Raw genomic sequence first — 17,627 nt, forward strand, 5'->3', positions numbered from 1 at the left:
TAAACTTCATGATATTATATTTTTTGATATTTCTATTAGAGTAATTTATTTTATATAATTAATATGATGGGTTAAATTAATTTTTGTTGATAACAAATGCATTTATCATATTATTATAGATATTATAGTTTATTTATTTATTATACGTATTACACATATCTAAATCAGGAGTTACCAAATGGCGGTCCGGCGAGGAATAAAGAATAAATAGCGTATATATAAAAAATAATCTTCGGTACTTGTCCAATATGCCATCTACCTTAAATATTTTATCTACTGTAATTTTATTATAGTTTAGTATGATATCTACCGTATGTCCTTATGCTGTATATTATACGAGTACATACTTTATCATTTTGCAATTAAGATTTAAGATAAAGCTTTTATTGAAAACCCAAATCATATTATATTTATATTTTATACCTTAGTAAGTTAGGAAGGTTAGTAGGTATACCTTTATATTATACCTGTTTAGTGTGTGTTTGTGAGTCATGTCGATTATATACGTGGCTTTACTGTGATTTATTTATTATTAAATATTATTTAATAATTATCATTATGAGTTTGTCAACTATGAGTTATTTATATCGACACATAATTCAAAATGAAGAGATATGCAAACATTTTTTAAATATACACGGTTTATTACCAATCGATCAAACTTGTAAAAAAATTAAAAACCAAGCAATTTGTGGTGGTGGGTTAAAAAAAATTCTGAAAAATAGTTGAAAACGTGATTTGGAATATCATACTTTACTAACGTGAAATGACGGTAGATGGAATATTTACGGTAGATAGCATACTAAACCATCAAACGTGCGGTAGATAGCGTATTGGACGAGTACCTAATCTTCTCACTACAAGCAATTTTAAAATAATACCTATTATATGTTAAAAATACATACATAGGATTTAATTTTGATGGGCCGCAAAAAATTTTAAAATTTCTAATGCGGCCCTTCAAAAATATTAATTGGTTACCCCTGATTTAAACCATATTGCATTTATGTTATTAACTTCCGAATAAACAACAAATTGCCTTAAAACAGTATGAATAGGTTTATAGTATATGTTTAAACCACCACGAATTCGCGCCGTTCATGGCACAACCAGTTCAGTCAATCGTGCGTCGGGTGCGAGCTTTTACGCACACGTCTCCACCCCGCTGCCGCCCAAGGTTCTCGCGACACCGGTGTGTCATGCTCGCCGACGCCGCCTGAACGGCCGCGTCTTTTTTGTTCTTTTCCAGCGGTCGACCGCAACGGACGGTCTACCTGTTTCGCCTGCCGTAGGCGTCGCGTAATCGTCACCGCAGTTGCGTCTTTTTCGCGTCTTGTTCGGACCACGTGGTCGACGAGTTGTTCTGTGTGTTGTCGCCATAGAAATACGTATAGTTGCGTTGCCGTGCTGGTGGTCATACACCTATAATTTTATATTATGCTATTGGCGTCGCCGCGCGTGAAAGCGTTCGAAATTATTATATTATATTCGTGTGCGTCGTGTAACGTGTTGTCCGAACAACCCCGTGTTTAAACGAGCTCTTCTGTGTGTTGCCGCCACAGAATCTCACACGGTGTTTTTCGTCACCGGGTGTGACGCGGCGTTCATTTCAATATAATCACTGTTGCAGCGTACCGGACCACAAGGCCAGAGCTCGAGCGGTGTCGGTATGTTTAAACTATTTTTATATTATCATTAGTTATACTGTTTGATTTATTGTAATTTTATTGTTATGTATAAAAATTATTAATTTTATTATTATCTCATGGGCGCCCACCTTTATTAGGACATTTAGACCGTTTGTATTGATAATTATATTTTTAGCGCCCGGCAAACGCGGCACGCATAATGTTAATTTCGGCGTTTTCTATAATTTATGTTAATAATTTTATTCAGTTAGGAATATATTTATGGTCACCTTCTCCTATCCCCTACTCGAGTGCGTGATAAAAGTGTTATTGGGTTTATGTATCGATTTTGGAGTAATGAGGAACCTGAGGCCGCCCCGGAAACATTCACCGATGACGGGCGCTGTGAGACAATTTTTCGAGACAAATGTGCGCGACTAGCGTCAAGTCGATTTTCCGTGCCGTTACCATTTCGCACACCCGTGACAAATAGCATTTTTACCCGATCGCGTGATATGGCCGTCAAACGATTTGAATCACTCGAATGAAAATTAGCGTCCGATCCTAAGCTCAAATTGTTATATACACAATTATTGTCAGAATATCTCGAATTAGGACATATTATGTCAATCGTTCAAACACCGGGACGTTATTACATTCCACATCACGCCATTTGTAAAGACGATGAAGGGGAGACCAAAATTCGTGTAATTTTTAACGCGTCAGCAAAGTGTCCTTCAGGAATGTCCCTTAACAATGCACTATGTCCCGGACCTAAACTGCAACGCGATATAGTCGACATTCTGGTATGGTTCCGATTATTCCGGCACGCCTTTACGGCGGACATTTGTAAAATGTATCGTCAAATTTTAATATTGCCCGAGTTCCGTACATATCAACATATATTGTGGCGGGTCTCTCCACATGAACAATTGGTCGATTACGAGCTCAATACCGTAACGTACGGAGTTAATTGTGCGCCCTTTTTAGCTCTCCGAGTACTACAGGAGATAGCCGCCGGCGACGGCGTACCGTTCCCGTCAGTCCGCGACGCGTTAAACCACCTACGTTGACGACATTTGTTACGGCGCGAATATTGTCGAAGATGTGGTTGCAGTCCAACGTGATTTAAATACCTTACCTGCCGATCATCGCACTGTGAAGTCCTCGTAATTTGCAGATGACGATAGTGTAGGAACCAAAGTGCTCGACCTGCATTGTCATCCGAATGACAATTATTTTTGTTGCGAGCTCAGTTTAGACTCGACAATCATTTATACTAAACGCGGCATATTATCATTAACTGCTAGGTTTTTCGATCCGTTAGGACTTTTTGCTCCCACAATTTTTCTCGCGAAACATATAATGCAGCGCACTTGGCAGGCGACATGCACGTGGGACGGGCCCGTTACCGAAGGATATCCAAACCGACTGGACGCAATTCGTGTCCGAGTTAATCTCGTTTATGTTATAATTTTATTCAGTTAGGAATATATTTATGGTCACCTTCTCCTATTCCCTACTCGAGTGCGTGATAAAAGTGTTGTCTGGGACCGCACTTATTGCGTGCTAAACCAGTGATAATTATATCTAATATTAAGTAAACTTCATGATATTATGTTTTTTGATATTTCTATTAGAGTAATTTATTTTATATAATTAATATAATAGGTTGAATTAATTTTTGTTGATAACATTGCATTTATCATATAATTATAGTTATTATAGTTTATTTATTTATTATACGTATAATACATATCTAAATCAGGAGTTACCAAATAGCGGTCCGGCGAGGAATAAAGAATAAATAGCATATATATATATATAATAATCTTCTCATAACAAATAATTTTAAAATAATACCTATTGTATGTTAAAAATATATACATAGGATTTAATTTTGATGGACCGCAAAAAATTTTAAAATTTCTTATGCGGCCTTTCAAAAATATTAATTGGTTACCCCTGATTTAAACCATATTGAATTTATGTTATTAACTTCCGAATTAACACCAAATTGCCTTAAAACAGTATGAATAAGTTTATAGTATAAATTAGTGTTGGCTAACGATATAATTTTCAATACCGATATCGATATCGAAGCATATTAAAACATTAAAAGTATAGAATAGATATTATATTATGAGTGTATTGAAAGTATATTAAAAGTATAGAATACATATTGTTTTAATATATTATGAGTGTAAATTAATTAACAATTAATTAAAATATTTCCACTATAACCAACAGCACATTTGCACTTTTTACAAAAATCTTGATTTTTATTTAATATAATCCCCTTTTCTTTAACTTTAAAACCAAAATGTTGTCATATATCACTTCTAGCACCAGACAACGGTTCTAATTTAAAGTTTTCACTCATTTTGTTTGTATAATTAATAATAAAATTAATAACGATCGTAATAATTACGAAAATAATTATAACGTCTCACCGTGAGTTAACAACTGGTACTGGATTTAGATTAAATTGTTTGGTGTGGTGAGTTATTTCTTTGGAACATATTAATATCGCCTCGTATCATAATCTACGTTTAGTATTTACTTTTACAGATATAATAATAAAATAAGATAAAATATAATTTTATTTTATACTGTTTACTTAGTTTAGTGTTTAATCATCCGTAACACTACAAAATTCTGTTCCCCGATTAATCACACCGATATCGCGATAATTATTTTTAGATATCGATACCGAAATGATTAAGCAAATACCCACGATATTGATATCGTATCGAATTATCGATATCGTTGGCCTACACTAGTATAAATATGTAGTATCTTAAAATTAACTAACATATTTTGAAAAAAAATGTCATTGTACATAGTAAAATATAATATATACATATATTTTTAAGCTTCCATGAATAATTTTTTTGAATTATTATAACAATGATATTAATATATTTTAATATTATAATTATCTCCGTTTATAGATAGACACATACATAGTAGAAATAAAACACAACAATATGCAACATTCATTGTAACCCTAACTTGTACCTTCGTCATATGGATGTCTTTAAAAATTAATTAAAAATAAAATAATTACCTAATAAACTATAAAACAGAAAACATTTTAAAGAAATATAAATATTTGTTCAAACATTGTAAAAATCAAGATCATTCAAAAGTAATTTAAATTCCTTTAATTTATTGAAATTTTATAAAGTAATGTTCAATTTTTTCACACAAATTTGAGCCTTCAATTTGTGTGCATTGAGATCTAAAAGTTGTATTAAACCATATTTATGTTGCATTTATACCTAGTGTTATAACTTATAATTATGATTTACATTGGTCAGTAAATGCTTATGTTTATATAATACTAATTATTCATTAATATAAAATATCGTATCAAAATGTACATCAAGTTCATCAAAAATAAAATTTGTACTATAAAGCTTTAGTTTGTTTAATAAAAATTTAATTAAACTATTAACTGTGATTTTTAATTATTCAAGGTGTATATTATAGGTGCGATCCCAAAACATTAATCCATAATTGAAAATTGTTTAATATAAAAATATTATTTTACATCTTCAAAGAAAAAGAAAAATGTTTATAAAGTAGAAATCAAATTATTAATATCCATTTCATGATCTAATGTAATATTAAAATATTTATATTACATTTTTTTTTTGTAAACCATTACAATTACTATTAATAACATCCTGAGAGCTAAAATTATAGTAAAAACATTTAATTTTAGCTGAATATTATGATTTAAACTTTAAAGAGAATTCTATGATTTAAAAAATTATTTATTTAGATTTAGAAATATTTATCATAAGCTTATGATTATCTAACCAAATCTTAATATAATGTAATAGCCTATTTAATTTTTTATAAAAATCATTATAATTATCAATGTATGGTAATATAGCTGGTATCATCATTACAATAAGAAATATTTAAGTCATAATTTAAATTAAATAGTCTATTTATAAAAATAAGAAACAAAATGGACTCTAGAACAGTAGAACAGTTCCTTGTGGTATATTATATGTAATATTTAGGTACCGAATTACTAAGAACACCATTTAATCTGACAAGATATGTTCTTTTACTAAGTCAGGTTTGAAAAGTTTTAAAGGCTATACCAGTATAATTGAGATATTTTTAAATATCATAATTAGCTTCATAATAGTTTTTTACGTACCTATCTAGAAATATGCCTATCACTTTTTTTTTTTAGTATGAAGATTTACATGAACAAATTTGTTCAAAATCAACTAAGGGTACATATTTTTATAGTTGACTTTTTAGGTAGAAAACTAAATTGGTTACTCAAAGTCATGTTTATTTAAAAAAATCTAAGATTCTAGACCACAGAAATTTTTCAAAAATGTTAGTGTTGTAACAATAAAACTGTTCTGTGATTCCCACAATATGTATCATCAGTTTTATTCAGAGGTGTTACAATACACTTTTTAAAAGAGAATGGTTAAATATCACACAAGATATTTAGTTAAAAATAGATTGAATAAGAGAAAAAATATTGTTAAAAGTATTTTTTAGTTCAGTAAACATGAAACACCATCACTTTTATTGAGTAAGCTAATTGAGTTAATATTAATAAACCCATTTAAATTAAAATTGAAATCATTTGTCTAATAATCATGTTTTACATAAAATGTTAACACTAAAAATACTATTATAAGCGTTTAATTAATTAAGCAATTAATGAGAGTTCATCAAAATTTACATTAATACTACTATTACAAGAAAATATAGATGTTATATTTTAATTAATAGCAATTTGATTTAAAATCATTTAATAACATATTATTAGTATTATAACCTTAAATTAACTTATCTTTTATAAAAAATCATAAGGTATACACACTACTGCTCACCAAGAACAACTGTTCTGATATACAGTGGTAATCTCTACACCCTAACAGTCAGACATTATCAAAATACAATTATAAATTATTTATAATTTATCTTTTTGTACAATATATAAGTTACAGAAAGGCCATTAAGAAATAATCGGCTTAAAAAACTTGTGAAAAGGGGAAAAACAATAATTTAAACTGTGAGTACTTTTTTTTTAAATTAAAGTAAAACATTATTATTATTATTATTATTTTTAATATATTAAGTACACAATAATATAATGAAATATTAACAATACAAAATAATGGAATACAATAATTATAATCATTATTTCTGTTATAACAATACAATTACATAAAACAAAAGACAAAATAGTGGTTCTTTAATCTAACTGTAATGTTCAGTAACCATTACAAATATAATTGAAATTGAAATTACTACAGTAAGTTTTATTTAATTTATGAATATATTATATGATATCAAAGTAAACATACAGTTTAAAAAAATTGCAAAATAATATTTGTACTGCAAAAAACTATATTTTTAGCAACTTGTATACACAAATTGTGTTTACAATAAACTGAATCTTTTAATTATGTTTAAGACACAATAGAAATAAATAAATCATATAGGTAAATTTAAAAATGTATGGCACTATTTCATTATTACTTATAATATAAAACAAAATATTTATAAACAGTGATGTTATTTCAAAAAGTAATTTAACGTTTGCTAAAATGTATACATTTTTATAAATATTTGATCTTAAATAAGTATTTAAGAAGTAAGACCCAAGTTATTAGTAGAAAAATTATTGTTTAAAATATACAATACTATATTTTTAATTTTTATAATAGACTGTAAAAGTACCTATATTTTTAAATTATTTACAATAAACATATTGTAAACGGTCAATACAATGATATTTTTATATTGGTAAAAAAAAAAAAGATTAATTTATTGGGTAAGAAAAATAATTAACTAAAATAAATAATATAATTCACCACAGATCAATAAATTATAGTTGGAGATGAGCTAATGTTTTAAGAGATAATTTATTAGATATTTAGATATCTTTTAATTCTGGTACTGAATTCGGGTTTAACAAACAAAATATAAATATATATACTCGTATATATATATATTAGTAGACTGCAGATTGAGATAAAAGTTACATAAAATCTATTTCTTTTTAAAAATTTAGTTTCAGCATTTTTTTTTTTTTTTTTTTATTATAACATAATAATATTCTTAATTTGTTATACAATAATTAAAATTCAATTTTTTTTACAGTAATGAATAATAAGTAAAAACTAAACCTATATATTTTTTTAAGTCTTCAGTCATAGGCCTTACTCATAAATTATAACTTAAAATTTTTTTTTAATGATGTATAAAAAAAACAACAACATACAATTGAAAAAAAATTGGGTTAGATTAAATGGTAGCAAAGGTTAAATTATATAAATTTGAGCTTATAACAAGTAAAAATTCACATTGAGTAAATTAATAATTGAAATTGCTTATTCACTGTTATTTTTTTGGTTTAAATTTGGTATTATGGTGAAAATGTGAGATTACCATTCTTCAACTTCTTCGACATACTCAGATGTTACAGGAACATCCTAGAAAATAAAATAAGCTTTAATAAAATTTTCATGTTATTTTATTAAAATTTAAAATAACGCTAAATAAGAAAATTTATTTTTGTTCTGATTATATTAATATAGAGTATTCAGTTTATTCATCATTATATTAACCAAATACTCAAAAACTAAAACATTGAAATTTTAATTTTTGCATTTTCATTTACAAAAATATATAATAATAATTATTATCATACTTTTTGTAGTACAAAACGCTTTCGCTTTAGAATTGTTTTAGTCATTTTGGCAATTTTATGCGTTGAAAAATATAAAGAATAATCAACAACCATTTTTTTATATATATAAGTCAAATTTATCAAAAACAGTGTACAAAAAAAAAAAAAAACTTGTGTAAATATAATTCAAAATATTTAGTTTAAGGTTTTAATTTAATATAAGTAACAATAAATCATAAATGTGGATTTCTTATACATTACATCAAACTGGAATATAAATATTACGTATACATAGATGGTTTAACATTGGCATCACCACACATTTTTATAGTGGGGGGGGGGGAATTAATTTAAAAAATAAATGAAGATTTTTTATTCATTCTATTTATAGTAAATTATTATGTTTTGTCATTATTACAATTAGATATTATTATACATTTAAATTATAGAACATTATTATGTTTCGTCATTATTACAATTAGGTGCCTTGTCCCCCCCCCTGACGCTCATGTGATTTAATAATCTATGTATTTTGGAATGTATATCTCCTCCCTCGAAGAAAGCAAGCTTAAAGTTATAATGTAAATTATCATACTTTTTTCAATACCTACTTGAAATTAAATTAAAATTTGCAACAAACCATTAAATTAACATTAACATGAATATTTTAATAATTAATTAGAATTATATTGGAAAATAAATAGGTTATTTACCGATCTTATGTCATTGAATTGATTCGAAGGTTTCTGAACTTCACTGCTATACTGAGATAAAAATTCTGGAACTTTTTGATCAGCCTGAAATAATGAATATTATAATTGTAAGCTGTAAATATAAAAAAATGTTAAAAAAATAAATGTAATTTACTAGTTTAAGAGTATTGACTAAATAAGGAGCCAAGGCATAATCGTTGTCTGGATCAAAAAATGAAACGGCCCGTCCTGAATTTCCCAATCTACCAGTACGTCCAATTCTATGCACATATTCTTCAATTGTTTTTGGTAAATCAAAATTCACTACCGTCGTAACACCCATTATATCTGTCAAAATAAAAACATGATTTTGTTAATTTTATATTAAACTAAATTACATGTCAAGAGTTATTATACATATCCATCATAGAATTCTGATAATTGAAAATTTAGAAATTATAAATACTTAATCTTAAATTGATATTTTTTAATTTGGAACCAATTATAAATTTGTACAAAATATACACAACTAAAATAAAAAATTTTAAATGCCGACTTAAATATTAATTAGATGAAAAATATAGTTTAAATTTAAATTAATCTTTTTTTTTTTTTACAGTAATAATGTCAATAAATTAAAAGATAAATTTTAACAATGTATTAGTGTATTCCATTTTCTGGAAGTTGATTCTAAATTTTCAAAATCAATTATACAAAAATATTAGGTAATATATTTAAACTTTTGCTATTCTATGAATTAAATATAATTAAATTATTAATAAATAAATATAAAATACAAAAGATTAAAGAATGCAGTAAAAAAAAAAAAAAAAATATTAATATATTGATATAATTCATACCGTCTTCTGATTTTAATTTTCACAAACATAACAATGTCTTAAAATATTACGTAGAAAATGGAAATATTTAATTTTTCAATAACTAATTGTTATTTATTTATAAATTTATAATTTCATATAAACAGTTTTAACGAGATATTTAAAAGAGCTGGCTTTTGTGTCAGTACTTTTTTGTGTATAAAATAATTATTTTAATTGTAAATATTTATATTTTTAAATATAAATATTAATACATGAACATAAACACACTAAACATATCTAAATAAAATAAAGATTTTATAATTATGCTAGGAACAATGGTGTAATAGACAAAATAATTTGCTACGATAGAATAGAAATAAAATTATTGAAAGCCTAAGCAGGAGTGTCCAACCCACAGCTCGTGGTAGACATTGATGCAACCCTCACTTCAATTTAAAAACCATTAATTAATTGTATGTAATATATTAATATTATGAAAAACAATTTATTTTAAGAATATAAAACTACAAAATAGTAAACATTAAATAAACTTTAATAGTGTTTTATATCTTTATTGGGTCTGATAGTAATTACACGGGAACACATTAATTATACACGGGTGATCAGTCAATTAACTTAAGTCGATTTTGATAAAATATTTTATTATTGGAGATATGTCCATGGCAATGATCGCATTTCATTTATCAATAAACAAAAACAAAATATTGTTTGTATTATTATTAAAAAATATGTGATCCTCAACAACTTCTACCAATATGAAGTGGCCCAATCTTAACAAAATGTTGGACACCCCTGGCCTATAGGATGTAATAAAATACAAATTAAATATACCTAGTCCTCTAGCAGCCACAGCAGTGGCTACCAAGATCTTCATTTTTTTTGTTTTAAAATCTCTTAAAGCTTTTTCTCGTTCTGGTTGTTCACGATCTCCGTGTATGCTTGTAGTTGGGTAATTTAGTTCACTTAGATAGGCTGCTATGAAATCGGCTTGTCTTTTTTGTTCAACAAATACAATTGTTCCTTGACAATCATCTATAACATACATTTACATAATGAATAATATTGATAAATTATTAATCTAAAATTAAAAGAAAAATAATAAATTTTTAAATGATAATATTAAGTATAAACCGATTAAAAAAGTTTATTTACTTGTTTCATTCAGCAAAGCAACTAATGCATTTTTTTTACTAAACTTATTAACTTCAATAAATGTTTGTGTAACATCTTTACAAGCACCTCCGACCTCTCCAACAGCTACTGATATATAATGTGGTTTTAAATAAGACCTTGCTATAAGTTGAACATCTATGGGCAAGGTTGCTGAAAACATGACTGTTGTTCTTTCTGCCTAAAATTAAATAAATTTTCTTTTTTTTCAAACGTATATATATATATAAAACATATAAATAATAGTTATACAAACTTAGCTAGTTATAGCTAATATTATATATTTAAAAATTTGTTAGGTACACATTGAATATCAAAAGAAGTTATTGCTAGTCTAGCATTGCTTAAGTATACTCAAAATAAACATTCAAATATTTACCGATGACACCATAGTAGGATGACTTAATATACGTTCAATATCAAGTGAAAAACCCATGTCCAACATCCGATCAGCTTCATCAAGTACAAAAAATCGCATAGATGAAAAAGTAATTAAACCTCGATTCACAAAATCAATTAAACGCCCTGGAGTAGCTACAATTATATGAACACCTCTCTGAAAAAACAAATTATAAAAATTATTATATATTGGACCTTTTCCATTAGTTCACGAACTACTTTTTTTGTTAGTTTTTCCATTAATTCAGTAAATGGAAATATGACGGAGGAAGGTTATTACCAAATCAATGGGTTTTAGGTAGCATTTGTAAGGAAACTAAAGAGAATTTTCTAGTTCCTGTTCCTAGCAGATCAGCACGTACATTGTTTTCAATTATCATTGAACATGTTGCTGTGGCGCTTCTACTGCGAGCTTGATCAAACTTTTCAACTCATAACGGTAAATCATTTCCCTAATTTTTTAGATCTTAACTCTTTGGCTTACACTAATACTATTGAGAGTTCTTGGGGAAAAATAAAATCACAGAATAAAAAATAGTGTGGTACCAACCAACTAATGATGAATAGCTACTTGATCAAATACATGGGGCATAAGCATTACAGTTCTGAGAATTTATTTAAAACAATGCTACAATATATGCACACTTCATGCCCCCAGAATCTAAATAATATGTGTGTGGATTAATGATAGTGAATTATTGGAAAACCTATAGAAAGTAGTGGTAGTGAATAAACAGAAAATATTTTATATATTTATTGATAAAATAACTATTTATTTTACCAGAATTCTTTCTTTTTGATGATAAGTGGCTGTTCCACCATAAAGAAGTTCACATTTAATTGAAGTACCTCTGCTCAATCTAGTTGTAACTTCACATATTTGTATAGCAAGCTCTCTAGTGGGTGACAAGATTAAAACTTGTGGCTCACAATGATTGTAGTCAACAATTAATTCAGATGGTTCACTGATTAAATTGTTTAAAATTGGTAAAACAAAAGCTGCCTGAAAATCAAAAATAAATTACAATTTAACATATAATTATTAAAGCATATAAAGAATTCTTTTTACTAACAGTTTTTCCAGAACCAGTTTGAGCGCTAGCTATCATATCTTTTCCATTCATAATGATTGGTATGGCATACTTCTGAATTGGGGTTGGAATAGTGTAATGACATTTGGTCAAATTGTTTATTAATATTTGACGTAGACCAGAATCATGAAATGATGTTATGTTTTTAGGTACTTCCATTCCACTTACTGTTACTTCAATTTTATCGTATTTTTCAAAATTTAATCCGGCTTCTAGTGTTAGGTCATCATTTTCTTCAAATTCTGGAGGAATATAAGTTGGTCTTTGTATGACAGGTTTCTCAATTTTACCATTGCCTTTATCATTATTTGATTTTCTTGGAAACTGTGTGTTTTTTTGGTAACCATTTCCACAGTAACCGTTATTTTCATTTTCTTGATAATTATAAGTTTCAACATCATTATTCCAGGAATCCTTAGGGAGATAATCATTGTAACTATTTTGTTTGGTACATTCATTGAATTCTGAATAATTTCTAGTATCTGTACTACATTCGTCATTAGATACTAGATTTCCCCAAGAGTCATACAAGGATTTTGAATTATTACATTCAACATTGATTTGTTTGTTATTTTCATGATAATCAGAAGTATCAGTTTGATATTCAACTTCAGATTTTGTTTGATTCCAATCACCATAATCATTATTTGTATCATCTAGAGATTCATTAATTGTAGTTTTATTCTCACAGTAATCTTCAATTAGTTTATCATTATCAGTATGATCATTGTTATTAGTAGGATCCCAATCTGTATAATTTGTGCATGCTTTATTTTCATAATTGTTGGTTTCAGTTGAATTCCAATCAAATCCATTTGTATGACCACCAGATGCATTTTTGTCTGATTGTTTACCATCACATTCTTTATCTTCTCCAGGTTTATTATTTAAATGTTTTTCCATATTGATGATTTCTGAAACAAAATAATTAATTTTAACTAAGGTAATGTAAAATGATGAATATTAAATGTCACAAATAAGTAGTAAATGTAAAATAAAAATTATATATTATGTACTTAGTGTTGTATCCTCTTTTGGTTTGATTTCCAAAGAGTATACTTAATATTAAAGAGTTCGTTATTTTTTGGGATTTTAGACAAACACTAACAAAAATCTATATAATTTTTTAAATCATTTATTACTAAAAAATTAATTATAGAGAAATAATTGTTAACACAGTGTTGTACTAATCGGTTCTTACACTTGACTAACTTTGCGACACAGTCGTTTAAAAAAAAAAAGAACATATTGCTTACTCTACTATTATTATTATTAATGTGCTTATTAATCTAAAATGGTTGCAAGGGTTCTCAACATTAGTAAATATTTTGTTATATTTATACTGTAGTTATTATGTATTAATTAAATATCATTTTTAATTTGATAATTTGGGTATATATAGACAATAAGATGATTGAAAACAGTATATTTATTTCATGATTTTAACTTAAAAACATGACAAAATGATAATAAATTAAAAACAATTTAAATGTTGTAAAATAATTTGAATTTATCAATCACTTTGCTAGATAATTATAGTTATTAATTTTTTGTATTTAAATTAATTAATTGTAATAAAATTATATTTTGATTTCTAAAAATATCTCTAATTTTGAGTATATTGTCTTTTAGAATTTAAAGTCTTAATTGGTTTAAATTTGTTTCATATTTCACTGTATATCTTTATAAAATATGTAAAGAACTGTATTCTGGTAGTTATAATAATCAACATTAAATATCTACATACTTACTAATTAGTTGTTTAGATCTCAGATTAAACCCAACTTATGTTATTTGCTATTGTCATAATATTATATTTATCTTTATATAGGTATTACAGAACAAAACTATAGGTATATTTGCATAACATATGAACATAAATAGGCATCTTATATGCTGTCAATTTAGTCTGCTAATTATGATGCAAGGTTCAATATTATCTAAGTAAGCTCTTATTATATGAACAATTTTAATACATAAGAACTATCCATTTTTCCACGGTAGCAAGTAATTTATTTATTTCATGATCAATTGCTTTACTTTACATTGGTTTTTTTTTTTTGTAAATTTCATGGCCAAGTATTGAAATATCATAATTAAAATTTAAAAAGAAAAAATAGGTATAAGTTCATAAATTAAAATTTGATTTCATAAGTGTTATCTGATGATTAGATCAATCTGTATGACAAACAATATGTTATACTTTTATCAGAAAAAAGACATTCTTACATGCAATGGTAATATGTGTGTTTTATTCGAGTTCCATTTTATATCATTTATGATTTTGCATGCACAGTGGCGGGCGGACTATGTTGTCAGAATATCGGGACTTTTGTCAGTGGGCTGTAACGAATACTAGGCAGCTGAATATAATTTATTATTATAGGTATTCCTGTTTTAAGAAAAGTGTAATGAACAATATTGATGTTGAAGAAATTATTGACTTTGTTATGGAAAAAAAAAAAATTGTAGAGAGAATCTATGACAATTTTTAAAATAAATATGACATTTTGTTTTTATTGTACAAAATACAAGTAACTTTGTTTAGTAATTAATAGTTTGAGAGCTGCAAGTTCCACAGAAATTAAAAATATGTATGCATTTATACCCTAAGAAAAATCACTTTTTTTTTTCATAGGCAACCACTGCGAACACGCCGGTTATAATTTACTGCGCATACAACTACACAGCTAGTACACAAGTACACTTTATATTGCCTATGTTGAACTCCTTAAACGGACATGGTTCGATGTCAGGTGAAATCAAAATTCAAAACGACAATACATTTGTAGTGTACGACTACCCCGCGCCAAGGTAAACCGAGAATAAGCCGGTCTGCACTCCGTTTTATTGTAAGTAGGCCAAAATACAAAAACATATTTACAGGACAAAAAAGCGTTAAAATCATAATAATAATTGTCCAAGGTTGGACGGCGGTAGGTCGGTACATTCAGAAAACGTGGTCAGAGATCGCGAGAGCGCTGACGATGGACAAAAAAAAAAAAAAAAAAAGGTACTTACGCAATAATATAATAATTATTATAAATTATATTATTGCGCGGGTAAACAAAATAAAGGATCGCCCGTAACGCGCCGTTCTGCGCTCGGGTCATAAGGACGGCAATATCGCGAAGAAAATTTGATAATATACCGGAAACGAGCGTGTTGTTTTTATTTTTTAACGACTAAGCGGGTGCGGGTGTAGTGCCAACGAAAGATTTACACGAGACGACGATAAGCGCCCGGCGAAATAACAATCGGTGCACGTGCCCGGATGACGGTGTACAGCGGTCGCTTACCTAAAGTATCTTGTCGCGGTTTTCTGCGATGGCGGTGACGACGACGGGCTACTTTAATGACAATAATATTGTTACCGCGTTATGGCGGCGTGACGGGACGTGGAACACACGACGATCCGGGATGAGATCGATACGGAACTGGAGGATCGGCGGCGTGACGTGCGCGACCGGCAAAACGCGAAACACTAACTCTAAACGTCTAAACAGTCTAAACGCCGGTCGACGTCGTCGTCGGGACGAGCGCACACGGTACACACCGGTTGGAGCGCGTGTAAACGGAGCGCGAGCGAGTGAGACGACGAGACCGCCGACGAGTGAGAACGGAACGGTCCGAGAGAGATAACGGCGACGACTCTGTTGGTGTGCGGGACAGAGAGGGAATGAACGAGACCGCGTGAGAGAGGGACGACGCGCCACACGGTGGTCGACGATGACAACGGCGGCGGCGGCAGCGGCGGCGGCTGTAACAATAATAATAATAATATTATATTATAATGATATGACAATCGTTCGGCGCGCGGTGATTTTGGCGGGGGTGGCGGTGGGTGGGCGCGGGTGCGAGAGGTGATTATTGGGTAGACGGGACGCGAGAAGAATGTTGCCGTTTCGTCCAAGGGTCGTCGTGTGAACGACTCTGAAACGGTTTCCACGAAATCTCGTCCAGTGCCGCGTCTGTTCGGCGAAGCGATAACGGAGGAGGAACGGGTCCCGCGCGCGTAACGCACCGCTGTTGCTGCTCCTGCTGCTGCTGCCCGTACGGCCGTGCGAGCGGACGGGCACCAGAGAAAACAAATATTGACGAATAACAAAGAATACAATGGAACACGCACGTGTTGAACCGCACGCACGATAACCGGTTGAAAAAAACCCGGGAACTCTACGGGTCCATGAAATGTAACGTCGTTGTCGCGTTCCGTGCGTGCGGTGCGCCCAATGTCGTTCGGGTTCAGGTGCGGATTTCTCGCTTCTTCGGCGACGGCGCCGGCTCCGCCGTGTCACACTGTATAACCAAATTAAAATGAAAAAAAAAAAATCAAGTGCGTGCGCGCGCCGATGATTTGTACTTACGGTTCCAAACGCGCGAGCGGTGCTGCGCGTATATCGCGTCAAAGCTACGCGCGTGATTCGCCTCGCCTCCTTACCTAGCCGACGTTACGCCGTCGCTTTTTAGGATAATCTCGAACGCGATTTTTCACCAACGAACAACGTCGCCGTACCCAGCGACGGCGTTAGAGTTTGCCGGGCCCTGGGAAAAATTAAACATGTACAAGGTCTTTGAATCGCTGTCTGTGCGGCCGAAATTAAAATTTTGAAGCGTGAGGCCCGGGGCAACTACCCCTATTGCTCCTCCATCCACCCATCGAGCTGTTACTGACCGTACCGCGTGGCTCGTGTCCGGCAATGACAACGACAACGACGACAATAAAATAATATTATTATTGAGTCGATTAAAATAACATCGTCTGTCCGTGATTTTAATAGTCGCGGTCAGTGGCGCCGAACCGACACACACGAACTAAAGCGATCGATTCATATAATAAAGAGAGTGGGTGGTTTTATTTGTACTTATATGTGTTTTTATTTTACATTACCCAATACCTATACTAAATAATTAAATAAATAACTAAAGTCATTATTTATTAGTTACCTATTAGAAGAGACAACATATTATTTCCTAATCCATTTACCAAAATATTTTGATTATACTTCACCTAAATTTATATGACTCGGCGCCACCGGTTGCGGTTATTATTACTGGTCGGTTATCGACCGTTATAACTCATCGTTACGAGTTTTTGCTTATCACCGAGTAACCCCAGCGAG

General features: G+C 29.8%; 2 protein-coding genes across 3 annotated transcripts in view; one reads left to right on the top strand and one right to left on the bottom strand.

Moving 5' to 3' along the window:
- The first annotated feature begins 1,257 nt into the window (after positions 1–1,257).
- LOC112603487 (tubulin beta chain-like) overlaps positions 1,258–17,627 on the top strand; it is a 36,468-nt gene continuing 20,098 nt past the window's right edge. The window contains exons 1-2 of one of the 2 annotated variants that reach the window (XM_025352062.1): positions 1,258–1,667; positions 15,143–15,356. The gene's annotated coding sequence lies outside the window, so the exon portion shown is untranslated. The remainder of the gene's footprint in view (positions 1,668–15,142; positions 15,357–17,627) is intronic. The other variant, XM_025352063.1, reaches the window with a different exon arrangement.
- LOC112603486 (ATP-dependent RNA helicase vasa-like) lies at positions 7,844–16,152 on the bottom strand. Its single transcript, XM_025352061.1, has 9 exons — positions 15,804–16,152; positions 12,487–13,418; positions 12,195–12,416; positions 11,394–11,570; positions 10,997–11,195; positions 10,676–10,876; positions 9,178–9,350; positions 9,024–9,107; positions 7,844–8,113 (listed from the first exon to the last, which is right to left on the bottom strand). Exons 2-9 carry the CDS (start codon positions 13,405–13,407, stop codon positions 8,066–8,068), a joined length of 2,025 nt encoding a protein of 674 aa, XP_025207846.1. The 5' UTR covers positions 13,408–13,418; positions 15,804–16,152; the 3' UTR covers positions 7,844–8,065.

Source organism: Melanaphis sacchari, unplaced genomic scaffold (genome assembly GCF_002803265.2).
Source record: "Melanaphis sacchari strain LSU unplaced genomic scaffold, SCAv2.0 Contig109_pilon_pilon, whole genome shotgun sequence".
Taxonomy (NCBI): Eukaryota; Metazoa; Arthropoda; class Insecta; order Hemiptera; family Aphididae; genus Melanaphis; species Melanaphis sacchari.